This window comes from Eucyclogobius newberryi, unplaced genomic scaffold (genome assembly GCF_026437365.1).
Source record: "Eucyclogobius newberryi isolate DKJ021-1_F unplaced genomic scaffold, fEucNew1.0.hap1 SCAF_7, whole genome shotgun sequence".
In the NCBI taxonomy this organism is placed as follows: Eukaryota; Metazoa; Chordata; class Actinopteri; order Gobiiformes; family Gobiidae; genus Eucyclogobius; species Eucyclogobius newberryi.
Window position 1 is genome coordinate 16829765 of NW_027316389.1, and position 22697 is coordinate 16852461.

The window sequence follows — 22697 nt, forward strand, 5'->3', positions numbered from 1 at the left end:
ACAGGGCGACAGTAGGAGGCTTAACCCTATCAGAGGTCCCCTGTGGAAAGGCCCCGTGCACCAATCACGTTCGTCACAGATATTTGGAGAGGCCCGCTGTGAGTTAATGGTCACGTGCCAGCACTGTGACAACACGCAGGCAGGTGAGGGCAGGAACTAAACATCGCTGTGATTGAGGGGAAGGGATTTGTTAAGAGAGACTTTTCTGTATGAAGAAGAAAGAAAGTATCTAATGTAATACAAGTTCCTGATCTTAAGCCACAGTTAATGTTAAGGATAAAGTGAAGGAATGTGTATAAGAGTACTTTCTTATCAGTATCCTGTTTTTCTTAATATAATTATTACACTGATAGGTTTTTATTTGTATCTTGGATTTACCAGAATTGGCACAAATAGACTGTATGTCAGTCTGCAAAAACTAAAACATAAACTAGATATTATCCCTAATTATTTACTCAGGACAGAATGTTGAATACTCTTTACTCTTACTTAATATGAAATTAACTCTTACTAGATTGGAATAATTGGCTCTTATAGCCAAATAAATAAAAGGACAATTGAGGTGGAGATTCAAGTAATAACTCCATGAAGGCTAAAATGAAATAAGAATCATTTCTAATCATGCTAAATAAAGGAGGAGGATTGTCAATTGCGTTTGTTGGTTTGCTTTCATTTCAGAGCAGGAGCTACCACTCTTGTAGACATAGAATTAACTGTGGTCGTACATGTTTAACGAGATGGAAATAACGGCAGGATCAAGAGTCCTAAGCTGAACTCAGAGCTTGAAGGCACAGTAACCGAAACGTGTTTATTGCTCTTGGATCAACTTCATTGGACCAGTTTGTTTCTGCTGAGTGCACATATTGCACACGACAAACACTTTAACTCTTGTCTTTGGTTAAAGGGCCACATTAGATCTTCATCTCATTTATATGTTTTGTTGGATATTGACTTTTAAGCTCTTCACTTTGGGATGAACATAGTAAGATCCTACAACTATAATAAGGTTTTTAATTGGTATTGCGATTTTAAAGAAGACTCAGTACTTTTGCCAATGTGTTTTCCCAAAAGTGACACTGTAAACAAACAAATTCCATGGAAATAGAAAGTTAAAACCATATTTTGAAACATTCTTTATAGATATATGCCATATGACCTTTTATGCCACACTGTGGATTATTATAAGCCATATAAGAGTCAGTTTTGCATGGATGCACGCCCACTCACAGAAACATAAAAAACAAAAACAACATGCTTTTATTTACTTGAATTTGTAGCTACAAAGTTACATGAAGGTGTTTTAAATAATGAGTAAACTCTGCAAAAAATGATGACAATTTTATTCGCAATTTCAACCTTTAAACAGCACAAGATTGTGGCTTTTGCTTTTGTTTAGTTGACATTGCATTGACCATCGTTTTCAGTGTCACTTAGGTTGTGTCTGAGGCAAAGGTCACAGCGAAGAGGACATTTTTGAACATGTGAACTTGTCCTGAGACCAACTGACTGAGGGTTCATCCGAGGTTTAAACGGGTGCAAAGATGATACCTCATTAAATGTTCATTAAGAGTCTATGAACAGAGCAATTTTCCTTTTGACTGTGGCTCTTGCGATGTTATCATTTGCGACATGACATTATTTTTTCACGTTTTAATAAATTCAGTCCTTCATTCAAAATAAAGAAGCATAAAATGGCATTGTCAACCTACCTTAAACATAAAAAAATATATGTTTTTAGGTGTGAATAAAGAAATTTGATTACAAAGTTGATTCATAAATGAGTAAGTTCCTTTGTATTTATCTATTTATAAATAACAATAAAAAGTAATTTAATATAGAATAAATATTTATCCATCCAGTGTCCCCTTGAAGAGTCTAAAAAGTACTGCGAGGTTCGCCTTGTCTTCGGCAAGAGAAACAAACACCAATCGTGGGAGCGCGGCGTGTCTGCTCCCATCTGACTGCCCTCCAGCTCCCTTTAATGGATCTGGCAGGCCTTCCCAGCAGCCGGCGCAGAACAGGTGGAGCAAATTAAAACACAGTCAATTCACCACAGTGGCCCGCCGCAAGACATAGCCAATTTCCACTCAAACGTTATGTTGGCAGAACTGCAACCTCTCTGCTGCCCTGTGACTTCAGATTGCTCGACACAAATACAATGGGAAAACTGATTGAAGTTGTTCGACTAATTTGACAGTTGTTAAAGGGGGACAATGTGGGTTATTGGCACGGCTAAAATGGAAACATAAGTATTTAGGTCGAAGATTCAATTTCCTCTGGATGGCGCGGGAATAGATTTTAACTAAGCCTGGCGCATGAGTAAAATAGTCGGCAAAGGAAATACAGGAGATTAATGTGCTCAGTGCCGTGGAGCAGAGCAGCAGAACACATCCGTAGAATGCGATAATAACGTGTCATACCTTCCCTTATAGCGCGCACAAAAGGCTCACCGGCGCAGTGATGAAAACGTTTTACTACGGTCACTAATAAAAGGAAACAGGCCTAGCAAAGTCTGTTGGGCAGGATCAACCTTCCAAATATCACGAACAAGGTTACATTGATTATTAAAGTGACACATACATAAAAAATGCACAAACAGAATAATTAAAGGCTGACAGCTGCTAATGGCTTCAGTGATTAAACTACTGCACTGAGAAACATGTGCAAAATGTATTTTGGAGAGAAGATCATGTTCAATATTGGTGATAAATAAAGTATATCGCCTTTAGGACTGCATGATGTGAGAAAAAATGTTATATTCAATAATTACAATAGTTTGATATACTTAAGTGACACACACATGCAATTAATGTTATTGTCTTAATATATATATATATATATATATATATATATATATATATTTTTTTTTTTTTTTAAAAATTACATTTTACTAATCATTTTTTGAAGTACACTTCTGTCAGTTTGAGAAAAGTATTGTTACAATATATTTAGTTTCTTGCAATATGTATTATTGTGTGAGATAATTTAACAATATCTATCAGTTTGTAATACCGCCTTTGAAAAAAACATTCCTTCACCAACCAGTGCTGTATACTGGTGTGAATGAGAGTTTGTTTGTGAGAGTTTAGGATCCGGTGTGTTTACAGCATGTGTATCATGTGAATGAACCTGCTCAGTGCCAATGATAATAACTGCATACATTGAATGACTGCATTACATGTAGTTTGTTTTAGCTTTACATATGTTGTATTGTCTGTACAATGGGGGACATGCCAAAAATATAGTTACATTGTATATTTGCTTAAATTATTAGAAAGGAATCTATATCTTAAAAACTAAGACATCATCAACCAATTCATCACCTAAACGACTAAGGACATGCAGCCCTAACGCTCACTCAAACACATGCAGCTTCATGCACTCACATGCGCTCCCTAATACATGTGCAAATAAACCAGTTAAGGAGAGTCTGTATTAAACATTTATGTCTAGTGCGTATGACAGCAGCGTTTTGAAGACTAGAAGCTGCTTTAGATAAACTTCTGCTTAAATGAAACAAAATGAGCAAGCACCTTGTGAGTTCCCACGTACGTCTTTTTCAAAATGTACATGATGTTTGGTCCCCATTCTGTACACACGGACGTTTTATAAATGAGATCCCTGACCTGTAACTTGGCCTGGTTGCTTGGAAAATATTTTGGAGCATTCTAAGTGGCCTGAAATATGTATCATGTGTCTGTATCATAATAATCAATATTGCAACAAACTGAATATTTCAACAATAACAAACAAAACGCTTATTTTATTTTTTCATATCAAAGTGAAATATATTTGTATTTTTTGTGCACTGCCACTGTTTTGCAGGGTGTGTCCAGGTCACACCCTGTATGATAATGAAGGTAACATCTTGCCCGCACTACGAGCCTTTACTGCCTGGTGTGGACAATCTACCAGTGGATCAGTGGATCGCAGGGTCAAACCTCAGAGGAGACAGCATGTAGCATAAACTTCTGTAATATTAAAATATTTATTTCCATCCAGTCTTGCATTATTTTTCAACAGTTGATCTTGTATTGATGATGGAGAGAGTGACCACTGCACAAAGTCTTTTCCAGCTCGTCCCAAACACTCTCACTGGGGTTCAGATCTGGAGTAGATCGGTTTCTGCTTCTTCTTAGACGTTTTCTCTCCTCAATGCCAATGATTTGACCCTTCACACTTACATATTTTCCATGACGATGGAATTTGTCTTTCAACGTGGTCGTTTCAGAAATGAGAAGCCAGTAGTTATCCAGTAGGAGGCTCGTACCTACTGTATTTGTTTGGTTGAGTCCAGGTTGTGACTTTTTTTCTCACCATGATGTGTATGTCTAATACGTTCCTCAATATTATTATACTTGTCTGGAAAATCCAGAATGATATTTCTCAGTATTTAACTACAGATCTATATCAGTTTGTTCACCGTTTTCACATCCGTTCAGATTCAATTCAATCTATTTTTGTAACGCCCAAAATCACAACAGCAGTTGCCTTGAAGGGCAACAGTGAATAGCAGATTAAACAATATTTATAGGAAATTAGCAAATGTCCCAAGCAATTTAATGTCCAAACATGATTAGCCAAAAAAGCACATGTATCGTCCATCAAAATAAACATGGCTATTTATGAGAGAGAAAAAACACAGGTAAAAAATGTCACAGAAACTAAAAACAATGCACGCAAATAGAATAATCTGATTGCACGGTACTATTTGAGTTTAACTTGGAAGACCAGACTCACTCTTCGCAAATAATAAAAAAAAATTGTATTCAGGATCATAGGCAATCTAATTATTGTGCCACTTTAAGTCCTAAATTATCCTGGACTAGTCTTGCTTTTGTCTCTGTTAAGTTTTATTTTGGCAGAGTTTGAGAAGTAAAATAAGGCATGAACATTTTTGTTTTTAAATGACTGAAATCATTGTAGTGAAAGTAATAACATCCCTTTTGTCCAATATTGTGCATTGCATAATTAGACCTTCATTGAGACAAGCGCCGTTAAAATGATAGCATGATAGATTATAATATGTTCTCATGGATGAACTCACCATGTATCCAGGCGCGCAGACACAGGAGCCGGTGACAGGGTGGCAGTCGGCCCCGTTGGCACAGCTGCACGGCGCAGAGCAGATCTCTCCGTAGAACCCAGGAGGACAGCTCTCATTACAGAACAGGCCTGTCCATCCCGACGCGCAGGTGCACTCTCCGGACAGCGGGTGGCAGCTAAAGTCACGCACAGCAAAACAACAGCCCCTGAGCTCATTCCCAAACCAGGGTCGTGTCTGCTCCTCCCGCCCTTCATTCATCAGGGCTCCAATAACTAGACCTTTCTGTCTCCTTCAGCTGTACTGACTTCTATAGTTCCAGCCGGAATCAGAGCATTAACACGGCATTAACTATGAATGCTGCTGCTGAGAAATTATGAATGAAGTCAAGGTCACGATTAAAAGCCGAAGTGGATGACACAGCTGTGAGGTGACTTCAGAATGAGTGTCTTATGGAGAAAAGACAGCGAGAAAAAGTAATATCTCCAACATTGGAAAAAGAAAGATCTTTTTTCTAATTGGAGATTTATTTGCATATTAAATCTGCAACACTGAGTTGGTTTTAATATATCTATGAATGGTTTGATCTATTTTTCTCATCATGCACAATTAAAATTGAAAATGAAAAATGAAAGACGATAATGATTTTGCTTTCCCTTTATTAAGCTGAGTTTTCTTAGATATTATTGCTTGGATTAATAATATTAATCCAAGCAATAATATCTATTATGTCTAAAATGTATATCATTGTAAATAAAAATGTGTGATAATGAAATGTCTATCAATGCATATCAAGCGCAATATGTAATGACCCACTAATAATCAAAATAGAAGTCAAAACTACACATTTTGTTATTTGCTGTGGACAATTTTTTCTCTGAATTTGAATAGTTGAATTGTTTGGCGGCTTCACTCACCTCAGGGTGTTGCTGCTGTTACAGGGGCAGTACTTGTCACAGATGAGGCCGTACAGACCGGGCGGACAGAACCTCTCCTGGCAATTAGGCCCTTTAAAGCCTGTCTCGCACATGCAGGCCCCGTTGATGTGGTGGCACTTGGCTCCGTTCTGACACTGACACTTTTGGTTGCACTGCGGGCCATAGGTGCCCACAGGACAGTCCTCTTGACACCTGAGAGAGCACACAGTAATGACAGGCAAAATGTCAGACACATTGTTAAAAACTGGAGAGATTTTTTTTTGGTAGCGGCCAAAGTATCAGGCCACATAATGTCCATGGATGCATCCCCCCAATCGCTGTGTTTCTGATGATGAGCGTTTTATGGACCGGTCATATCTTTCAATTTCAACTATTAGTGCTTTTTTGTGCTCCTATAACAAATATGAACATGTACATACACATACATAGACACCCATTTGCATTTTTGTTTTACATGTGGAGTCATGTAAGAGAAATGTAAAATTAAAATGACTATAACATAAAGATCAATAAAATCAGACAATAGAAAGTAGTTTAAACCCAGGTGTCAGTCAGAGGGTAACTAAAGCCTATCCGGGGGCTAACTCTTGCACACACAGTCACACAGAATATATGTATTAGTCAACAGTGGGGACAATAGATCTGTAGCGCAATTAGCAACATGACTTTGATTAAGACGTTTGCTTAGTGAAGTCAATTTATGAGCTGAAATAATTACTGTTCAGGGAAAATGTATGGCCTTAAAGCATGCAGGTTCAGTTCTAGGTGTGTCTAGGTAGAGAGTTACTTAAATAGGTATCAATTAAACAAAAGTAACTTCACATATATTTTGACATAACTATCATTATAACATGGTTGAAAACTTGAAAATGTCAGTTGAGCTTCAGACCCTAAGCACTCAGAGGGAAATGAACAGATAATTCTCTATTCTACTGAGACCAGTGACAATGGACAATGGATTTCCCGGCTCTAAACAAACTGACTAGTGCATTCCAGAGGAAAATCTATCTCAAAGGCCTAACAAAATGGTTACAAACAACCCAATAACATGATCAAATGCATGGTGTTTTGTTTTTTTTTTAGATCTATGTGTTATTATCCTCTCTACAAGCAAGAGTGGGGGCAAACACAAGCTTATATTATCCCTGCCAGCTTTGCTCATCTTCCACTGACAAAATGAATGAGGACAATTTTGCAAAATTATAAAGTAAAGGCAAGGTCTTTAGGAGGAAGTCTTTTCATCCTGCACACGATTGCTTTAGCTGAACTAATAAAGACGAGAGCTCTGGGCACCTCCAGCAGGCAAAGGAGCTGCGCTCTCCAATGAGACGCTAATATAAGCTCATTACTTATAATTAATGAGCAGAATCCAAACAGCTCGCAGCCTATGGAGGGATCAATAGACGGGCCGGGACACAGAACCTCACAGTCCACAAAGAAATACGAGATTGATTAAATATAAACATCCTATTACGTACCAACTGTCCAGACGTAAAGTTCCTAATGGGTATTTACTCCTGTCGTTCCTCCGGGTGTGAGCCATTTGAGGGCTTCCTCTTCTTTTAAAGCTTTTATATTATTCTCAATTTGTCCATCATACACAATGCTGTAATGCTAATAGCAAACAACACCGAAATTATTGCAAGCATGATTAACTAATCCTTAATTCTGAGAACAATTTGTTTTAGGGAAACATGTCAGTATTCTTGAGCACTTTAAAGCCTGCACATTGTCACCAGGTTTGTTCATTTCAATATATTACACACATAGACCATCTATCTGTCTGTTGGCATGACGTTGGTAACTGCCTTTCTACTAATGCGCCCTATTCTCATGCCTCACTTTTCATTGTTGCCCCCTTTTCAAAGAATATCTGACAATGAGTCATGGACCCCCAAACAAAGATGTTTTCCATACATTCGGTAATTGTAAGTTGAAGCTGATATTGTTCTGAAGTCCAAATGGGTTTTCAGAAAGCCTGAAAAAGGACCTTTAAATGAAGAGCCAGGTTTGTATCTCATTAGGAATCAACAAAGAGAATAGGTCAGTGTGGAAGTGTAAAAGCATCCCTTTGCATGAAATACTCATTGCCTTGCATTGTGTGGCCCATTTCCAAAGAGAACACAACAGCAGTGATCACAGCGAGCTACCTGCGTCCGCTGAAGCCCGCAGCACACTGGCACTGGCCGGTCACATGGTCGCACACACCTCCGTTACGGCACGAACAGTCCTTGCTGCAGTTTATGCCATATTTGCCAATGGGACAGGGCTGGGCACACACAGAACCCTGGGCACAAGAGAAAGACATTCATCTAGGCTGATTACAAACTATTATGCACTGTCACTAATGTTAATGGTAAAGAAACATGCTAGTGCAGGACATTTGTAACTTCTGCTATTTTGTTTTAAATATAAAAGTTTAAATGTGCACTATGTAACTTTTCTAGAGAAGAGTACGCCACCTGCTTTACCTGGAATGTTCCAAGATATGACATTACATTTTATAATATTCAATTTATTATATTGCTAAATTGTAGAAAAAGATTAGAAAAAACAAAACGTTTCGACTCTCATCCAAGAGTCATTCTCAATCTGCGAATTTAGACCGGGAACTCAGATATTTATTCTATTCTGTGGTAGGCCCTGCCCACGGGCCCACCGGGCCCACCGGGCCCTCCTGATGACAAAGGTTGTTGGTTTCAACCTAAACTACACATCTTTGTTTCATGTTAAACTAGCCTCTTGTTTATTATCAGTCCTTTGATGGGCTATTCGTCTCCCTTTTGTCCCAGTCTCTCTCTTTCTCTTCCCTGGTTCACCCTAAGGACAAGATGCCGGTGGGCAGGGCCTACCACAGAATAGGATAAATATCTGAGTTCCCGGTCTAAATTTGCAGATTGAGAATGACTCTTGGATGAGAGTCGAAACGTTTAGTTTTTTCTAAAGCGGAGTCCAGATGACTACAACTGAATATTTTTCTACAATGGAACACTCCTGGACCGATATATTGCTAAATAATACCTTGAAAAACATACATTCTCACTGTGAGCGTGATTGCCTCTCCACAGATCTGACTTGTAACTCAGCCTGGTGATGTCTCCATGGAGATAGATGTGTTTAACATTCAAAAGTATCAAAAATCAGATTCAGTACTAATTAATCGTAAAACTGGAAACAAAACTAGATACTTTATAAGTATAAAAACTTAAAAACAGGACCAATCTGAGCATTTCCTGAACAGTTTTAAAATGATCTAGAGTTAATCAGAACAAGTATAAGCATAGGTGGTAACATAAAGAAACTACTATTATTTTGTGGAGGAAATTACTGTCTACTGTCTAATACTTGTCATCATTGTGGTATCAAATTCGAGTCCATTCCTTAATATAAAAATAGGGTTTGAAACCTTGGTATTGTGAACACACTTAAGTTTAATGCCTTACTGTGGAACATTCCAGGCAAAACAAGAACTAGAGACTTTCACCTGAAAAATAACATAATTCACCTATTAGCAATTTAAGCAATGCTAAAAAAACTAAACAAAACATACACTTACAAGTACTTGATGTTCAAAATAAAGTAAAGATAAAAGTTATTAACAATTCCCATCAGACTGAACAATTTCACAAAATTACCCAGGTATCATTTCTTTCATACTATTTACTCAACCAATCCAAATATAATGCTTGGTCTCATCAACTAAGTAATAAAAGATTCTCATGTTCACCTCGTCCATACACTCCAGGTTGGTAGCTAATTTTAAGATTATAAAATTGGTTTAATGATGAATGAAAGGTTCAGATTAATTTATTTTGTTTTTAAATATATGCTACCATCAGGCCAGTGGTTTTGTATTAATGTTCATTGGTATTCAACCTCCACCTCACATCTTCTGCTCGTGTCCAACCAGTCTAATCAGGGGATGGTGTCATTTTATTAGTTAATTTATTATTCAGTTTGGCCTATATGGATTGATATGGATCATAGCAGAAGTGTGTGTTAGCTGCAGCTTTGGGAGTGACTGGACAGTTTGATCTGTTCTCTCTTTTCAGTTATGAAGATGCCAAGTTGTTTTTGCTGGAGATACTAATAATTTTGAGAGTTTTTGCCAGTGCCAAGCCCCCTTTTAATCAACAAAGCAATGCACAAATCAATGAGATTGTCTTTATTCAATCAATAATTTCTTTAGTCGACTACAGGCCTACAAATATCCTTTATATAAATACATACATTTATATATTATTAACATTTTCACTTTTAAATGTAACTATGTAGCACTAATTCCAGCCCCTCCAAGTTAAGTGTGTAAGTACCGTCCATCCAACAGGGCAGGAGCAGTCTCCAGTGATGTGGTGGCAGGCCCCTCCATTCTGACAGGGGCAGCGGCGCTCACACTGGGGCCCGTGACTCCCAGAGGGGCAGCGCTCTCCACAGCTGTCTCATACACCATGGAACACGCATTAGTGCTCAGATCAACATTAACACATAATGGTCTCAATGTAAACTACTGTACAAGCATAAACGTTTGTCACACATAAATGCAAATTGTGCAATCCATTTCCAAATGAGATTTTCATATTCAGAAACAAGCATAGATGCCAGTCAAGTCATATTTTTTTGAGTCTGAGTCACGCTCAAGTCCTCATTATCATTGTAGTGCAGTTTGAGTGAAGTGCAAGTCTTAACCTAAAGTCAAGTCACTGACATCACAAACTTGCAAGTCAGAGTTTAGTGTTTATGTTTATGTTGAGTCATGAGCCCCAGAAGAGACTCAGAAAACCCAGACCCATGAGCCCCAGAAGAGACTCAGAAAACATGTCACAAGTCCAAGTCTGGAACTGGCAGATGATTTTCTGTTTGCCAAAATATTTTGTAGGTTATCGCACTTTTATGAACTTTTAATTAAAAAATAACTGTGTTTACGCACCATAAGCTTACTCAAAGTTGTATTGATATATTCAAGCATGTTTGAGCAATCTTGAATTGTGTGACATTTGAGGCTTAAGTGATCCGAAAATTTCTGTTTTCTGCTCTCCATACACTTCTAATTATTTGAAAGATTCAGACTTCGGGTCACACATATAGGGTTGGAAAATGCCAAATAGCCATTTTTCAGCAATAAAAACACACCTAAATAAAAAATCTGCAGCTTGCTATGGTGAAATGCCACAATGAAGAGACTGGACTGTTCTGCAGAAATTGAACTGAAGATGGACCTGTTTTCTATCATACAGGTTATTATAAATTATGATCTCAGTATGTTATAGTTGAATACAAAACGTGTATGTTTAAGTTCTTAATACAAAAAACACATTGACATATACTCACAAAGCCCCTGTGTAACCGGGCGTACACAGACATTCCCCGGTCTCATGGTCACACGTCGCCCCGTTCAGACACTGACAGATGAGCTGACAGCCTTTACCGTAGTAGCCGAGCTCACACGGCTCCTCACAGCGCCACCCCTGGTAGCCGTCGATACACATGCACGCACCGGTGATGGGGTTGCAGCGGCCCCCGTTCTGGCACTGGCAGCGGTTGGTGCAGTGGGGTCCCCAGAAGTCCGCCTCACAACCTGCAGGGTCACACAGACATAAAGAGGTTAGGAACAAATGAGACTTACCCTTGAAAACATCTGAAATCATTTGTCAGGTTAAAGAGAGCAGACGCGGATCATTAATAGTGTACGCCCACAGAAATTAATTCTCTGAAAACATTATTCATAGAGGCGTAAGTATAGATCATGTCAACCAGCTCATAATCGGTAAAAAAGTTCACAAAGGGCAAATAAGAAGTTAAAACGGTGGTTGCATTAGAACAGAAACACTTAAAGATTCTTGTCCTCATATTAGAACATGCCTAATCTAACAAAGGCCACAATCAGGTTGTCAAGACAATGTTAAGCTACTGAGCCTTATGCAGTAATTACATGTAGGTAAAGTAAGATTAGGGCTTAATTACATTACTTTAAACTGCCTCCCCAAGGAACTGGCAAAGGGGAAAAATAATATAACATTTATTTGAATATTGGATTTTGTGCAGTGATCAATTGCTCTAGTAATCGACTGTCTTCACACACACGTCACATCAAAACTGGGACTACACTGGGATTAAACCAGGAATAGAGGAGGACCAGAGCCAATCTACAGCACAACTGAATTGGGGCCAAACCAGGACCAAACCAGGACCAAACCAAGACCTGACCCTTCTCACAATAACATAAACATAGTAACTGGCCAAGATGTACACTTTTCTCCAGTCACTGTGCAGAATCAATGTCGGCCAGAAACAGACTGTACAGAAAAGGCTCTCAATAGAAATCTGGCATTTCTAAGACTTTTAGATTTATTAGGTACCACTCAGAGGTGTAGAGGTGACAATCAGCACATGACCCCAGAAAAAAACAATCCCCTCACATGTTTGCGCAGACAACCAGGGCAAAGGTCACAGCACAAGGACTTGACATGAATGAGCAGACGGACCAACAACTGTGAAAAAAAATATATTCTGCAAATTTACTGCCCAGACACACAAGCTAAAAATACAGAAGGATTCATGAAGAATATTTTTGCACTTCTGAATATTTACCTCAAAGTCACACAAACTAATTACATTTACATTGATGATGTTTGCTGACAAATTGATAATCGTGCATTGCTCTAATTCAATAATAGATAAACAACGCTCATGATTTATGCTCATGATACACACATTATTCAGCATCAGCACCAAGCACTCTGATTATACAGTATGTATCTGTATCAATGTCTCATAATGTCTTGTTAAGTTCTACTTTGATTTACACAATTGCATGCTTCTGACAAATGGATTAGTACAAAATTGCAGCCATTTTTCTGTCACTGTTGCTATAATGTTTATAATGGTAGAGAATAAAAAGCAATTTAAATGTTAACCATGTAACTTTTCTGTTCAGGGGTCTGCTACCTGGAGATCTTTTTGCTATGCTTTCGCTTTTTATTTCATCATGGGTGTTTTTATTGGTCAAAAATACCTGGAAGAAATTTTGCCTCTCAACAGATCAGGGTTCTCAATTATAAAAGAATACGTGGAACTCTGACTAAAAGTGTGAGTGTGGATAAAACCCAAACTTCACAAACGAAGAAAAAAAAATCAGATTTTATTGCACAAATGTCGATAGCTGATATTTACCTGTGCTTAACTGTGGCTTAATGCATGGCTTGTTTAATTTCACATGTGTGCAAGGTTCAATTTACCGGTTGTCTACAGTATTTTGACAGGTCCTCGTCAGTGTGAATTACTCTTAGATGTCCGGATGACTACAACTGACTCTTTTTCTACAATGTACCACTCCTGGACGAATGAGGGATTACACTGATCTGACTTTGTCATTTCCTTAATTGTTGGAATGTTGTTTAAGAAAACTAGTTTCAAGTTTTAAAACAGTTTCCAAGCAATTATGAAGCATTTTATTCAGCAAGAAACTCACTTATCTGATCAGAAGATCTGTCGTCACCAAAACACAAAACCTTTTATCTAATTAATCTGATTGAAACATTGGGGAAATATTTAGCACCATAATAATGACCACTTTCTTATTTCGCTTACTACAGATATTCTTGTTTGGCGACTAAAAACAGATTATTTCCATTTCCACATTTACTATGTACAATTAGTAGATTTCAGTGATGCAAATGACCAAAGATAACCAAATACAAAGCCGCTTTCATTAGCCATTTAAAAGTCTACTCTGTATATTACTTGTCACCATAGATATGTTATTGCTTTGCCAGCATGTTCCACAGTGGCATTCGCGTATGCATTTTAATATGTGTATTTCAAGAGAACCTTTGAGTTGTAAAGAATTAGATGTTATGCATATGTTAAAATAACTTAGTATGTATGGAAGTTATTCATATTGGAACCATAATTAAGTTGAAAAATGGGAAGATCAAATTTGATGAGAGCAGTAAAGAGCGTGGAGACTGTGACAGAAATGTAATGCTCCAACATCAGTCAAATTCATCTGCCAGAGATGTGTTTTTTTCCCCTCACACTTCTGTCAGAGGAGATGCAAAGATTTCCGATACAAGAACATTCCGTTTTGTTCATTTAACACATTTCAGCTGGATATTAAGTTGCACAAATGGCCAGCCGTCAGCACATTCAGATCATGAACGTGCTATGTTTGACTTCAGCGGGTGTCTAAGCCCAGTATTGAATGTGGAAAGTGCAGTTTGGTGTAATGGAGCAGGTCTGACGAGTCTGCTGTGCCATTCCTCAGCGAAGGTGGACGGTCGAATGAGCTGTCCCTGCTGTGTGGTACTATCGACAATCAGGAAAATTGGCTAGTTATAGGTGCTTTAAAGAGGTTCATGTAAATAGCTCAGTGACATTCCTAAGTGGTGCCTGAGGGGAAAGATATAAAACAGGCAATTCCCACTTTTCACGGGTGTGTTTAGAAAAACTCAATAAGTCCCATAAAGTGCAGACAAATAGGTAATCCTCAAGGTTAAATGAACGGCAGCTTTTATGCAGCAAGAAGGGGAGCCTTTCCTCTTGCTGTGGTAATTGTTCGTCAGAAGATGGGCCGCTGATTTAAGTGATTGCATACTCTTCCATCAGCAGCGCTGCAAGCAGAGCTGCCTCACATTAATAAATGCCCGGCTTGAGATCCACAATATTCTCCCATCGATCTTGTCTTCAACACACACTGAAAAGGCGGGAGCGCTCACTTGGCTGGAACTGTGATGAACCGAGCGAAGGGCTGATGAAGCTACTCTGAGGCAGAGCTTTTGCCAGGTACACAACGGGGGGTGATCAGGCTCCCCACACACAGACCTGTGACCGGGGCTGAACAAGAGAAACCCTATTCACAGATCTCATATTGATTGCTGTAATGCGCTGCACACCCTCTGGTCTGGCATGGATAGTTCCCAGAGGTCCTGCTACTGCCTCACATACGGCCTCAGCACATTAGAGCAAGGTGTGGACCACTAATGAAGAACCAATCACTTTAGCTTCAGCCTGGCTCAAGCCTCTGTGCATGGCCTAGGCTGGACAACATCAAGTCTGCCCACTTCAGAACATCAGCTACAGCCTGAGAGCCAAAGCATTTCCAAACATCTGAGTGTGATGTCAGAAAAGCAGCAGCAGCAGCAGCAGCAGCAGCAGCAAAGCAGCATCCAGCTGTGAGTTCTCAGAGCTGAGCAGCTCAACATTGCTCCCATCTGAAGTTTTAAAGTAGCTGTGGCTGGCAGTGAGAGCCAGAGCACACAGAGCAAAGCCCATTATCCTCCTGTCTCTCCGACACTCCACTTCTTAAACTTCAGCCTCTCTCACTCTGGCAGCATTTAACTGTGATTACAGAGTCAGAGTTCGTGATGAGCTACGGGCAAACAAACAGCACAGAGCAGGCGCGACTCTCAGACCTTTTAAACAGAGGAGTGGGCTCCTGGGACCCAGGAGGGGGCCTCACCGCCCATACAGAGCTACTGTAGGGCTCAGGTCAGATGGCCCCTCACCTAGGCTCCACTGGGACTCCCACATCCTCCAACACATAACCAGAGTGGAGAGGATAAACTCACACACAAGGTGCAGTCTAATCCTCACTGGAACAAACAGAGCAGGAGCCAACTCCAGGAGGTGACGTCCAGAGAATGGCCTGAGCACTCAGCTTTGAAGTCCCTCAAAGGCCGTTGTGCAGATTAAACCAAGTGCTCTGAGCAGCTTGCTTCACGCTCAACTTCTCTTAGAGTTGGCATGAGCTGCAGAGTTTCTTCCACTTCTCTGGAAAAGGATGCTATGCTGAAAGCTGCCATAAGCTTCTCAAAACTAAATTAAAAATGATGGCCTAAGACAAGCTCTTTTAAACACAAACAGAACAAACAAAATATCTCCCAGAATTCAAATGACCCTTCAGCTGTTTCATACCTTATTTATTCAGCTCAAAACACGGCTCAGAGCATGCAGATGCTGAGAAGCAGGACTTGACGTCTATAAAAATGATCCAGTAGTTTGCTGCTGCAGTGAGGCGGTGGTGCCAGCTCTTAACTGGGACCTGTATTATTGTTAGTGGAAATGCTGGCACCTGGCCCATCGCTTGTGCCACTGACAGTCACATAACTATTATTAACACACTGTTGACAGCACAGAATAAGAGCAGGTGCATGCCAACAGGGCCATGTTCCTCCTCTCTCGTGCTAATCTGAGACAGAACTGAAGAAAAGGCTGAGACACGGAGCCAACCTCAATATTTTTTTATCACATTAAGTCAATAGGGTTAGGGTTAGACAATTAGGCAGCATTTTTAGAGTCTATCAGAAATACGAATATGACACATGTCTAATTGCTGGAGTTTTCTTTTGAGCACACTTTTGTACATGTTTTAGTTGTAGGGAAAACTTACGCAGACACAACAGGTCGCGGACCCTCAACCAGAAAACGTTTGGGTTTTACAAGCATACGTGTGAATTTTGATTAAAAATTGTAACTTTACTCGATATTCAAAATTATTTAAAACTAAAAATCCTACATTCTTCATATTGAACATTTTATGTAACTTTTAACAGTTATCCGGGTGTAGGGCAGGACAAAGCTGTGACTAATTGTCTTATGAGAAGAATGCACCTTCACTTCAGACTCTTTCTCCAGCGGTGGCTTTGTTCCTCTTTCTGACAGATCTGAACGTTTAAATAAGACTTTATCCTGAGAATTAACACCAGCACAACTTGCAGATGGCATTACAGCCACTTTGCTTTATAGACTTTAAATGATAAAATTATATTTTTTTTCAAAGGAACAATGTAGCTGTTCTCTAGACCATTTAGCTGACGTGAGACTATGTAATACCCGCTATTCAGTCAGTGTGAGCTATTTGTAATAGGAGTTATTCAATAAAAGCTCAACTCAGAATGCAGCTATTCACCAGGCCTTCCACACAATGAAGCAGCCGCTTAGATAGAAAGAGACGCGTTGATGTGATGTAAAAGTGTACACTAGTTCAATTCTAGTCTTGTGGCGCTCCGAGTTAGAGGAATGAGTAACACAACTTCAGAAATGTGTTAAGAATCTGCTTGTAAATGTCTTGTTTTAATTGACAGTAAACTTCAGAAATGTCACATCATTTTTGAAAGATTACATGCATGTTTCTTTTTTTCTTTTTTTTTTAGTAAAATGTACATTATGTAACTTTTTGGTGATGGGAGGAGGGGGTCCATCAAAACAACACCATTTAAACTTATTTTATCTATTTAACTAAAGGTTTTATTGCAAAAAATCTGTTGCCTGGGATCCAGATCGATGATTCTCCCGCATATTGAATACGTTCTGGTCACCACTACCACCACCACTGCGTCTCAGGCCAAACTCAGACAGAGCCATGCAGTCATGTTTATTTATATAAGTAACTCATTTATAATTTAACATTTTAGACCAAATCCAACATTCTCTCACCTCAGACTAACAACATTCATGGATTCTGCTGAAATCCATAATGCTTTTCAGTTCCTGTGATTTTTTTTTTCCTTTGTTTTTTGGCTATATATGGACTTTTTGTGTACTTTCTGATTATCTGTGGACTGGTATAAACAATCTTAAAGCTGACATCATGCCATTTATCAGACCCAAGAAACAGCGATATAAAACACAGCTAAATCTTGTGGAAAGTTGAATCTCAGCTGCAAGACGAACAATGTTACTGTTTTGCCTGTTTTTCCCCATTTTCATCAAATATAGACCTTGAGAACGATCCTCGCCTCTCGCAGTCTGTTATAGACTAAACTTCAACATCACATGGGAAAAGGAAGAACTAATTCATAATTGAACATTTTTGACCAAATCCAAAATTCTCTCACCTCAGACTAACAACATGGATTCTGCAGAAATCCATTATGCTTTTCAGTTCCTGTGATTTTTTACTTTATTTTTTGGCCATATTTGTTTTGATATGGACACACAGGGTCCCATTTGTGTCCCTGATTGGCTAATCCACTTGTGTAAATAAGTCAAGAGTATCCCGATAGCAATTGGCAGACGATATTATGTCTATCCAACAGAGATGTGTCAATGCTTAAAACATGTATTGAATCATTTTAGTTGAGGTTTAATTATGAGACAATTATAATTAATTGTGTAAAACTTTTGTTAAATTACAATAAATTATATTCTGGGTTCGATTCCTGGATGATCTCTCTGAAAGGAGTCTAAAATGTCCCTAGTGAGTGAATATGAGTGAGTGAATGGTTGTCTGTCTGTCTCTGTCTCTGTGTTAACCCTGTGACGAGCTGGCCCCTGTCTAAGGTATACGCCGCCTAAGGCCCAAAGTCACTAGGATAAGCTCCAGTCACCCGCGACCCCTAATAGGAACAAGCATTAGAAAATGTATAAATTATACCCTCAATATTCTAATTTTGCATATCTTCAAAACAACATCACAACGTCATCAACATTTTGACATACCGCCCACCTCTAAATGCACCTTTAATGTGAACAATATACTTGATAGTCTAATTAATCATGTCTTTATCGCATGTATGCCTGTATTTTAATAAGAGCTTGTTTATATCTCCCACTTCTTCCCTTAGACAGAACATACAGTTTGCAACAATCCTGCCACATTCTTACTGTTTATTAATGCGCACGGCAGCCAGCCATGACAAGCACACAATTTAACGACAGAACATCCTCCTGAGCTAGACAAATGGATTTCTAAATATACACGAGGAAATGCCAATAGTGGTGAGGCCAGGAGTGCTGAATTGGTATAACAGTGATCGTGGGCGTGGTTTGGACCGGGCCTAATTCATCTCCGTGGAGCCGCTCTGAGCTGTTGTCCTCAGGGAGAGAGAGGCAGCAGCAGCAGCAGCAGCAGCAGCAGCAGCAGCAGCAGCAGCAGCAGCAGCAGCAGCAGCAGCAGCAGCAGCAGCAGCAGCAGCAGCAGCAGCAGCAGCAGCAGCACACACCGGACACACGGCTCATGTGATCATGTTGTACCCAATGCACTCTGCACGATATATCTGAGCTAAAGGTGCAAAGATGTAACTTTGTTTTTGCAAGTAGCACAGCCAGGGGCACCGCTAGAAATTCTGGGCCCCCGGAAAGCTTTTTATACTGGGCTCCCCACACGTTTTTTTTCAACTTTCCAAATGGATTGTCTCACGTAAGTTGTTTCATTTAGACAGTGGTAGACTAGAATTTTAAATAAAACTGTTAACATCATCTTTTGAGTTTGTTAAATGTTAGATCAGGTTTTGTCTGGAGACTGGACTGAATGGAAAAATCATGAGTGTGTTCTAGAAAAACAACTACAATCCTCTTATTTTTTGTATATAGCAATGAATAATTGGTTAGTTGAGTTTTGATAATTGTTTCCCCGTTCTTCAACACAATACGTGAAGTAAGGGAAAACTAATGACCAACATAATATACAAAGTGCATTTTGATCTAAGTATTGTTTTATGCTTTATTTATTATTGAAAGGCTCGTTATTTGTGATTCTGGATTGTTTTTATGATTACCAAACATCATTACTTTTGTCTTATTTAGATTTTGTGATCATTTATTCACATCCATCCATTTTTATCTTATTTAGTTCTACATTCACAGTGTCAATGAGGTCTTTGTAATCTAAATGACTAGTGAAAAGGTTAGTGTCATCAGCATCAAAGATTAGTTTCAATGACTAAGATATATAATATGTAGCTGTGTTGCTCGGCTAGCGCTATCCCTAGGCACCGATCAGTCAATCAAATGTCAAGATTGATGTGTAATCCTAAAAGCACTGGACAACTTTTGGCCTGTTCCGTACCTCAATAACAATTGGATCCGTGATATCCAAAATAAATCTCAAAAAGTATTAAAAGTGAGCACTAATACGAGTGAATGAAGGGTGACCTGACGGGCACACAAACCTCGTGAGATCCCGATTTAACTGGACTGTGCAGAGGAAACACTAGAGGTGCACAAACTCCTGTCAGGAGAACGTCTAAGCCTCAGTTCTATGCTGCTTTGATGATGGTGATAGTTTGGGATTTAGTCTGGTTGAGAGGTGATGACTTCGTCTTTGTGCATTTCCCTACTGCAATGTCGCGCCTCACATTGCTGCCAATGCACGTTTAATTTAATTTGACATATATGATCATTTCTCTTTGAATATGAGGTTTGAGGTGGCTGATAGCGTGGTGAACACTGAACTGTTCTCCGCTCCACGATCTGTCTGTGTGTTTGAGCTGCTCCTTCCACCCTGCTTTCCAGGTGAGAGAGAGATGGAGGGAGGGAGCGCTCCATGTATCTGTTTTTTTAGTGACAAAGCGCCATAAAGCACATTTGTCCCGCTCTCCTCTCTGTCCGTTCGATTCCCTCTAGTGCAGGTTCGGCAGCTCAGGGCCCGAAGCAGCGGAGCGGACTGAACCATTATGAAAGGGGGATGATTGAAAAGTTTTTTATTTGTCACACACGCAAACTAGAGGAATATTATTTAACATAAAAGGAGGGCCCCATACAATGTAATGAATACTCCAAAACTAAAATACAGCTATTGGCAGAAAAGTGGTCTGATCTTTTCTGTGCACCTTAGAGTCTTTTTAACCCCAATTTGGCGCCCCTGAGCCCAGCAAATAGTGAGACACACAGCTATAAACACTTATTCAGGCCCAGTCAGAGAAACTGTTCAAGCACAGACACAGTTAACATGAAGGCGTATGTGTTTTAAAAGAAAATGTTTCCATTTGTTCCAAAACGTACTTATTTTTACGTAGAGGTGAGTAATATATCGAAGTGTAGATAATATTGTGAATGTTGTTTCGGAGATATGCAAAACGATAATATCAAGTGTAAATGTTATAGCAAAAGAAAAAAATGCTACAAAAAGAGCTGATTGAAAATAAAAAATAAAATGTGTCGTAAGCTTTCACATAAAGATATATGGTGATGTTTCATAATATCTCTAAATATTCATATCTGATTATTAGCAGATATTTTCACATTTGTTTGATGATTACACCTATACTAATACGTTTAGAGCCATGTATGTTGGTTTGCCATAATTTCGTCTGAGTAAAAATATTGCGGTATAATTTTTGTGAATAAAGCCCAACCCTATTTTTATGCAAATTATATTTAATTAAACTAAAGTTATTAGTATTCAATCAATTCAGGGAGTTATCAATCATCACTAAAATTAAACTGCAAACGAGCAAATTAAACTCGTTCCAATATCCTGTACCCTGACTGCCTTTGCCAATCACAAGCTGCTATTTTTTCCTCATAACTAATATTTCTCCTCTGTTTTGCTCTGCTTTCTGTCTCCACCACAGCAGCAGAACCATCTTTCACCTCAAACACTCAATCCATTGTTCTATTTGGTCATTCCATCACCTCTGCTTCTGTCGGCTAAGCACTAAAGTTATATTTTAATCAACGTTAAATCATTTTTATCTCATCTGTGCACCTGCTGCCGTCGCTGGGGAGTTACGTCAGAAGACAGTGTCAATGAGGTCTTTGTAATCTAAATGACTAGTGAAAAAAACATGAATGGACTCAAAACAAGTGATACTTTAAAAGAAAAATCAAAGCAAACATTAATTGTTTGTTCCTAACTTCATCAGGGTCTCCATATTGAATTATGAATTAAACATTTCATCCCACCTCGTGACAGTTTTCTGTTACTGATTGTGAGGTGGTGAACAAATAAAACTGAGCGAGGCCAGTGTTTCCTCAAAGCAGCATGTGAAGTGGGCTCTGCTGCCTCTTCAGGGGATAATCAGGAAGCACTTTTCCTTTGATTTTCAGGGCGATATTTTGGGGATTAAAAAGCTTGTCCTGGCTGTTTTCCGTTGCTCTGATTTGATCATTTGAATTCTGGTTCCAAAATGAGGATGGATCAAGACTCTGAGCCAGCACTGTGTTTTTGCATCACAATAGACTCGTTTAGTCAGTTCCACATACTGCTTTATAAATGACACCCAGGTTCTCAGACTTCAGGGCCAATTCTAGAAAAATCTTAACTGATAATTTTTTGGGTCTAGCAGGGGGTCACACTGTACTATCTGCGCTCAAAGACTTTGCGTTTATTGTACTGTACCACTTTCAGCAGCTTAAACATTTGAACAAGTTGACTTTAGATCACTCCTCTCTTTCTCTCTCTCTCTCTCCTTCTCTTTCTCTCTTTCTCCCTCTCACTCTCTCACTCTGATTGGTCAGTTTGGCCCCGAGTGTGACTGCTGACTCACTACACTCTGGATTTGACCAAAGAGGAAAAGTTGGAATGAGAGCCGGATCAAATGCATAAGCCACTATCAACAAATAACCACCATCAACCACTAACTATGGGTTTTAGAATTATGTCAAATTAGGACTGTTACTATAGCGATGAAAATTTAAAACAATGTCCTCAAAATGTCTCCTACATCATGAAGCCGTTATGATTTATTATTTGCTTATGCCTGTCACAGAAATATAGGCTACATGAATCGATCCACAAAGCTATTTTACGGTATATTGCTAAATGGAATCAAATGCAATGCTTTCGCCTTTAATGAAAACAAATTTAAATGTTATGCCTGGCAATGGAATGGTCAAGATGATTATTGCTTTTATGGCCATAGGCAAAGGGTCAACAGTAAACACTCGGTGAGCATTCTTAACTAGGCTTTGACCTCACGTAATGTGGTCGAGGGCAGGTACCACCCCCAAACCATCTTGACAGTAGCATGCGGTGACTTTTATGGGTGGGCAAG

General features: G+C 39.1%; 2 protein-coding genes across 2 annotated transcripts in view; both read right to left on the reverse strand.

The window, feature by feature from the left end:
• Positions 1–22697, reverse strand: part of megf11 (multiple EGF-like-domains 11) — a 128286-nt gene that overhangs the window by 34243 nt on the left and 71346 nt on the right. Inside the window, exons 7-11 of the mRNA XM_072434606.1 lie at positions 11311–11557; positions 10296–10416; positions 8133–8269; positions 5962–6174; positions 5048–5222 (exon numbers count right to left, since the gene is read on the reverse strand). Of these exons, the coding sequence (XP_072290707.1) occupies positions 5048–5222; positions 5962–6174; positions 8133–8269; positions 10296–10416; positions 11311–11557 (893 nt within the window). The remainder of the gene's footprint in view (positions 1–5047; positions 5223–5961; positions 6175–8132; positions 8270–10295; positions 10417–11310; positions 11558–22697) is intronic.
• rpl4 (ribosomal protein L4) overlaps positions 1–22697 on the reverse strand; it is a 132736-nt gene that overhangs the window by 23772 nt on the left and 86267 nt on the right. The gene's annotated exons all lie outside the window — the stretch shown is intronic.